Here is a 7,838-nt window from a genome sequence, read left to right as displayed (position 1 = left end):
CCTTAAGATTTTTTCCTTCATTTCAACTTTGGTGAATCTGGCAATTATGTGTCTTGGAGTTGCTCTTCTCGAGGAGTATCTTTGTGGCGTTCTCTGTATTTCCTGAATTTGAATGTTGGCCTGCCCTACTAGGTTGGGGAAGTTCTCCTGGATGATATCCTGAAGAGTGTTTTCCAACTTGGTTCCATTTGTCCCCCTCACTTTCAGGCACCCCAATCAGACGTAGACTTGGTCTTTTTACATAATCCCATACTTCTTGCAGGCTTTGTTCATTTCTTTTTCTTCTTTTTTCTTTTGGTTTCTCTTCTCGCTTCATTTCATTCATTTGATCCTCAATCACTGATACTCTTTCTTCCAGTTGATCGAGTCGGTTACTGAAGCTTGTGCATTTGTCACGTATTTCTCGTGTCATGGTTTTCGTCTCTGTCATTTCGTTTATGACCTTCTCTGCATTAATTATTCTAGCTATCAATTCTTCCACTCTTTTTTCAAGATTTTTAGTTTCTTTGCGCTGGGTACGTAACTCCTCCTTTAGCCCTGAGAAGTTTGATGGACTGAAGCCTTCTTCTCTCATCTCGTCAAAGTCATTCTCCGTCCAGCTTTGATCCGTTGCTGGCGATGAGCTGTGCTCCTTTGCAGGGGGAGATGCGCTCTTATTTTTTGAATTTCCAGCTTTTCTGCCCTGCTTTTTCCCCATCTTTGTGGTTTTATCTGCCTCTGGTCTTTGATGATGGTGACGTACTGATGGGGTTTTGGTGTAGGTGTCCTTCCTGTTTGATAGTTTTCCTTCTAACAGTCAGGACCCTTAACTGTAGGTCTGTTGGAGATTGCTTGAGGTCCACTCCAGACGCTGTTTGCCTGGGTAACAGCAGCAGAGGCTGCAGAAGATAGAATATTGCTGAACAGTGAGTGTACCTGTCTGATTCTTGCTTTGGAAGCTTCCTCTCAGGGGTGTACTCCACTGTGTGAGGTGTGGGGTGTCACTCTGCCCCTAGTGGGGGATGTCTCCCAGTTAGGCTACTCAGGGGTCAGGGACCCACTTGAGCAGGCAGTCTGTCCCTTCTCAGATCTCAACCTCTGTGTTGGGAGATCCACTGCTCTCTTCGAAGCTGTCAGACAGAGTCGTTTGCGTCTGCAGAGGTTTCTGCTGCTTTTGTTGTTGTTGTTGTTGTTGTTGTTGTTGTTGTTGTTGTTTAGCTGTGCCCTGTCCCCAGAGCTGGAGTCTACAGAGACAGGCAGGCTTCCTTGAGCTGCTGTGAGCTCCACCCAGTTCGAGCTTCCCAGCGGTTTTGTTTACCTACTTAAGCCTCAGCAATGGCGGGCGCCCCTCCCCCAGCCTCGCTGCTGCCTTGTTGTTAGATCGCAGACTGCTGTGCTAGCAATGAGGGAGGCTCCGTGGGCGTGGGACCCTCCCGGCCAGGTGTGGGATATAATCTCCTGGTGTGCCCGTTTGCTTAAAGCGCAGTATTGGGGTGGGAGTTACCCGATTTTCCAGGTGTTGTGTGTCTCAGTTCCCCTGGCTAGGAAAAGGGATTTCCTTCCCCCTTGCGCTTCCCAGGTTAGGCGATGCCTCACCCTGCTTCAGCTCTCGCTGGTCGGGCTGCAGCAGCTGACCAGCACAAATTGTCCGGCACTCCCTAGTGAGATGTACCCAGTACCTCAGTTGAAAATGCAGAAATCACCGGTCTTCTGTGTCGCTCGCGCTGGGAGTTGGAGACTGGAGCTGTTCCTATTCCTGTCGTACTTTCTATGAAACCCTGACAAGTTCAATTAGCTTCTGCTTATATACTTTCAGGGAAAAAAAAGACTCAGAAGGCAACTCACTGAATTTGGACAGCAATCTACATATTGCAAATGCTTGTGAAATAATGTTTTCATTGCAGAGTTCCAGAGTTAAAGGTAATTCCCACCCAATAATTTTATAGCCAACTTAGTTCCAAAACACAACTGATATAGTAGAGAAAAATCAGTCTCATAAAAATCTAAGAGAACCCTCAGAAGAACAGCATCCGTTTTTCTGAAATTAAACACTAAAGTTTGTTCAACCTCTTTATTGTGGAAAACTGGAAATGAGTGCCCAGTTTTGTTCCAAAATTAATATCAAGATAATATCTCTGATGACCCAGACTAGCAATTCCATAAATAGAAAAGGTCTTAAGTTTTGAAAAGAAGGCTTTTCTAAATTTAAATATGGCTTTACACTAAAAAGTTAAATCTGTGAACTCATCACTTCTACCGAATACCATTCAGAATTTTAAGTCTACAAATGTCAAAGGAATTTGAGTATCTGAAAACCTATTTACCTTTCGTTGTCCTCTAAAACCAGGATCCATGGCTTAAAGAGCTGAATGATTACTGAATGTAGGCATTTCAGCACTAAAAAGTTTTAGAGACAAAAAAACAAACAAGGTCATCATTTGTCATTTGTCAATATCACTGCTCACATTATACAGAAAAATCTACCGCTTATTATCTGTAGAATCATAAACCTATGTTAATATACAAACAACATGCTTAGTATAACTAAGTATATTTATGTTTTCATTGGCTACACTGGAATTTCTCTGAATTGAAGAATTTGTATTACAATATAATATGGATAATTTTATAACATACTTTTAAAAAAGATAAATGTATAAATATTCAGAACCCTTTCCTTAGTAAAACAAATGACAGAAAAGGTAGGAAACTGAAACCTATCTCTTTGTACCCCACCCTGCAAAGGAGGGGCAGAGACAAGCTATAGCAAGCACCCTACATTCACTATGTAATGAATATATCCATTCATATATCATGACACATATATGACACATACACGGGCTCATGCCTGTTCTATATATTTCTACTTTCTCTCCTTGACACTCAATATAAACCTCTTAATGTGCCTACTTAAATCTCTCTTAATGGAAAGTCCAAACACCTAGCTCCACATTGCACTAAAAGTACCTGTTTTCCTGCTGGCAGTTGGGTCTTGGGCCAAACAGGCCATTTCCGAGTCAAACAGCCTTTTCACAAGGTAGCCCAAGAATGTCTTCACATCAGCCATATAAGGACTCCATTTTGAGAATAAACCAAAGCTTTTAAAGTCCATCTTGGATAACCGAAGCTTATAAAAAAAGTCTGAAAGCCACTGTATAGTCTCCATTACCTGGAAGAGACAACTAGTCAAAAAATGCTTACTAAATGTGTACTTTTAGTAAAGTGTTATGACACATTGTGATGAGAGTATATGTAGTAGGTCTTTGACTTTATAAGAGAGTTGCAAAAATATAAAATAGCATATGAGAAATAAATCAATGGGTTTCTTTCTTTTTTTTTTTTTTTTTTTTTTTTTTGAGGTGGAGTCTCGCTCTGTCACCTAGGAGTGCAGTGGCATGATCTTGGCTCATCACAACCTCTGCCTCCTGGGTTCAAGCGATTCTCCTGCCTCAGCCTCCTGACCATGCCCAGCTCATTTTTGTATTCTTTAGTAGAGACAGGGTTTCACCATGTTTCCCAGGCTGGTCTTGAATCCCTGGCCTCAAGTGATCCGCCCACCTTGGCCTCCCAAAGTGCTAGGGTTACAGGCATGAGCCACCGCACCCGGCCAACAATGGGTTTCAAACCTTTTCTAAAGCAGTGGAACCATTATTTCAAATAAATTCTCATGCAAACCCATATCAAACAGAATGGATAAAACCGAGAGCTCCATGGGACACTCCATCATAGAAACCCGAGCAGTGGTCTCAGGGTGGAGGCCAATGGGCTAGGGTGGGCAGGAAAGATCTACAGGGGAGTGCCTGCCCTTGTCTCGGACACATGGGCAAGAATTAGACTCAGGGGAATGGAGTGAGCCACCTGGACAAAGGGGACATGAGGGAAGCAAAGCACTTAACAAAGAAAAACACATGGCTCTTAAAAATAACGCACAAAAGTTTTCCAACTGTTTAAAAAATAAATAGCAAGGGAAATAAAAAAGAAATGCACAAACACGTCAGAGACCAAAAGCTACACACCTGCTTGTCTGACAAGAGAGCATCGGAAGAGTTGGGAAGCACGGCGCCCTCGGCGGACGCTGCCCCCTGCTGGCAGCTGGGGGCGCAGCAGCCCAGGGCTCTCAGAGTGGCTTTCCAACACTCGGGGCTCAGCAGCTGCTCCGCGGAGCCTGCCAGCAGGGACAGGAAGAGCAAGTCAGCGGCTTTCTCAAAATAAATGTTTTAACTTGTAACAAATAATACGAGTACCTTACAAAGTAATAAAAATTAAACCAAAATCCAGAACAAACTCACAGGGGTATCTAGAGTGAGGAGGCCCAAGTAAAGAGAACCTAAGAACTGGCTGCCTGCACATATGGTTTTCCTGGTTCCTGGTGACCCCGCTGGGAGTGAGCGCTGCTGAAGCTACACTCAGAGGGGTGGGAGACCTGACCCTCCGACCCTGGCTGGGGAATGGTGGCAGTGCCACTCTCCTGGCTGGGGGACCACAGCTATCTATGAATGTGACAGAAACAACAGTGACAGGACAATGGAGACTACCTGCTGAAGGCAACTCAGGGCCTGGGCTCTCCGGAAGAGGTCTCCTACTAGCCCCCAAATTCCCCAAAACCAAGACCCAGAGGCAGCATGGAAGAGCTCGGCAAGTCCAGCAGCCCGCATTCTGAACGAGTTCCAATTCTGGTACTTAATAACTTCCCATCCCACAGGACAGGAGTAATATCTCCTAAAATACTTTCCATCCAGAGTGAACATGAGAATCAAGTAAGATAACAGGTTCATGGAGCAGGTCTGAGGAGAATGATGGTGAGACCAGCTGCAATATGTCCAGTGTGAGGTACCTGGGGGACAGTGACCAGTCTGTGCCCAGTGGCCACTGGGGTCTGGATCTTAGGACAGCGCCCCGAAATTAAGCTAGCACTGTAGAAAGCACACATGCCTAGAAGACGGCAGTGACATCAGGGAAAACAATGGGCTCACCCAGAGGGAATGAATGCAGTAGAAGAGCAAAGGATGCTCCCAAGGCAACATCAACATGGTAGCCAGGGAGGAGAAAGAAACCAGGAGGCAGCAGCTCATGACATCTGAGAGGTATCATATTGTTATTCTTAAGTCTGAATTACTTATCTTGGTAAGAATAAATTTCCTACTAAATTCAAGTCAATAGTGGTCTAGTACAAATGGTTTACAATCTCTTTAAAAGATTTCAGGGGAAAATCCACAACACACACCATATCAAACTTTAAATGCTTAGAGCAAAAATTAGCTATGCACATATTCATTGAAATTTGTAGAAATGAATTTCCCTTCCAACATTCTCCACCCACCCTGCAACCTGCCTCTGTAGGAAACAATGAAAGCTTGAAGTGTTCTGAAAATGAGAGACTACACATTTCAGGGCCCTTTGTGTAACCCAATACACTGGATCATTAACTTATCCATTAAACAATTTCTATTATGTAACACAAAAATTTGGTATAAAGCAAAATTTCTTTTTCTACTACAAATATAAACGGTACGAAGTTTGCATGAAAAAAGTAAATACTATCTCATTTATCAAATTTTAATAAAATTACTGCCTAGTAAAACTCCGAAAATAAAAAAGCCTACCCTATTTATTTCTTCTCTAAGCTCGAAAACTGCCATGGAAAATTGTAAGAAGAGGGCAACAGAAGTGGCAGGAATGTGGAGATTGTAATGCTGCTCTTTCCCTTGGTAAATATAAATAAAGTCTATCATTATATATGGATAAAATTAATTTGCAAAAAACAAGAGTAAAAAAATTGGAAAGGAAAAACTCCCAAAATGTCATCAGGCCCAACCTCCCTGCTTTGCCAGATCTGTCATCTGCAGCGTAAGCTGGTCCTTCCCCACCCCACTTCAAGACAGCTGAAAAGTCAAGGCAAAGAAGTAGTTGCATGACTGTGGACTCCACCAAATTCTAGGTGCTGCCTTGCCCAAATTAGAGCCCATTCTCACGTTTAGAACAATAACTGGCCATATTTACAGTAACAATTTCTTGGGCCTTGTTCATCAAGCCCTTTAGATGACAATTAGTGATTCTAAACTCCTATACTGGTATTACTTTCATACCTTTGAATGACATCTGCAAAATGAAAACTGTGATATTGAATATTCACTAAGATCTAGTTAGTTACAATTAAATGAAGACACTTACTTTGCATCAGCAGCCTGAGAATGTCACTGTACTGGTCAGGAAACTGGTAGAGAAGAAGATAAGTCCAGTGCTTACAGAAAAGATTAAATGGCATCAGAATATCCTCATCTGGTTCAAGGCCCCAGGCAGTAAGTGCCAAGTGAATGGACTCCAGAAGCCTGGTACGATCAGACAGAGGAGGTTTAGTGGTGCTTAACCATTGTTTAAGATCGAACTAAAAAGAAAAAGAAACAAAAAGCCATTTTATTTACACTAGAAAAATAGTTTAAGAGGACAAAAATCTGTGTAAATTTAAAGGCCAAAAATTACCCAGCATTTTATAAAAATTGAAACTAAAATGTATAAACAGGTACATAAAAGATTCAACCCGAGGAAGCTAATTGCAAAATAAATAAATAAATAATAATAAAAGAAGTACATAAAAGAATACAAAAAGTTCATTAACTGGGCCAGGTGCGGTGGCTCACACCTATAATCCCAGCACTTTGGGAGGCCGAGGCAGGCAGATCACCTGGTATCAGGAGATCAAGACCAATCTGACCAACATGGAGAAACCTCGTCTCTACCAAAAACACAAAATTCGTCAGGCATGGTGGTGCATGCCTGTAATCCCGGCTATTCAGGAGGCTAAGACAGGCTATCCCGGAGTTTTGCTTGAACCTGGGAAGTGGAGGTTGCAGTGAGCCGAGATCGCACCATTGCACTCCAGCCTGGGCAACAAAAGCAAAACTCTGTCTCAAAAAAAAAAAAAAAAGTAGTTCACTAATTGGTGCCATTATGCATCTATTTCTATGTTACTATCTAGAATCTCAGAGGCAGAGTTTTCTTAGCTCTGTGTGCTTTTCTTGCAATTTAAAAATCTTACTGATGATTCATTATTGGCTTATAATTTTATACTGTTCCTCAGAGACTCATATATTTCTGTCTTATAATAAGTTTCCTCTCCAAGACCTGGATCAGAACTTCGTAGCTCTCCTTCACTGGTGACAGTGCCACAAATGAGCAGCCACTTTATGAAACTGTCTCAATTTAACAGCCATGTTTCTGGGTCTGCATCAGTTACCTGTCTCAGTTAATAAAATTCAGACTGTTGATATTCCCTTCCAAAATCCCAAACTATAAAACACGTTCTCCTCCATTATAGGCTGAGATCAATCTCTAGGCCCTAAAATTCTCAAGGTTTTTTGTCTTTTTTTTTTTCACAACAGATCTCACTCCATCACCCAGGCTGGAGTGCAGTGGTGCAGTCACAGCTCACTGCAGCCTCTACCTCCAGGGCACAAGCGATTCACCCACCTCAGCCTCCCAAGTAGCTGGGAGTACCACTAGCTTGGTTTTCTGTTTTTTTTTTTTTTTTTTTGTAGAGACAGGGTCTCTGTTTTGGCAAGACGGGTCTCAAACTCCTACACTCAAGCAATCTTCATGCCTTGGCCTCCCAAAGTGCTGGGATTACATATATGAGCCACTGTACCTGACCAAAACTGCCAAGGTTTTGTTGATTCATAGATGTAAGAGAAATACAAGTGGAGGTAAAGTAGGTTAAGACTCTGAAATTCTCAACTGGTTAAGTAAACTCATTACCTAGGTCTAATAGTTAATATTCTAATGTTATATTTTAATATTAATAAATATGAAATCTAATAATATTAACAGAGTTAATATTCAGAATGAGATCAAAGGCAATTTGC

General features: G+C 42.1%; 1 protein-coding gene across 3 annotated transcripts in view; it reads right to left on the bottom strand.

Moving 5' to 3' along the window:
* The window catches only part of EPG5 (ectopic P-granules autophagy protein 5 homolog), a 140,679-nt gene that overhangs the window by 36,486 nt on the left and 96,355 nt on the right, over window positions 1–7,838 (bottom strand). For all 3 annotated transcript variants that reach the window (XM_023207621.2, XM_023207620.1, XM_023207619.1), the window contains exons 31-34: window positions 6,151–6,364; window positions 3,996–4,144; window positions 2,947–3,148; window positions 2,304–2,376 (exon numbers count right to left, since the gene is read on the bottom strand). In XM_023207621.2, coding sequence (XP_023063389.1) covers window positions 2,304–2,376; window positions 2,947–3,148; window positions 3,996–4,144; window positions 6,151–6,364 — 638 coding nt within the window. The remainder of the gene's footprint in view (window positions 1–2,303; window positions 2,377–2,946; window positions 3,149–3,995; window positions 4,145–6,150; window positions 6,365–7,838) is intronic.

This window comes from Piliocolobus tephrosceles, chromosome 18 (genome assembly GCF_002776525.5).
Source record: "Piliocolobus tephrosceles isolate RC106 chromosome 18, ASM277652v3, whole genome shotgun sequence".
NCBI classification, from domain to species: Eukaryota; Metazoa; Chordata; class Mammalia; order Primates; family Cercopithecidae; genus Piliocolobus; species Piliocolobus tephrosceles.
This window is presented reverse-complemented; position numbering and strand designations above follow the sequence as displayed.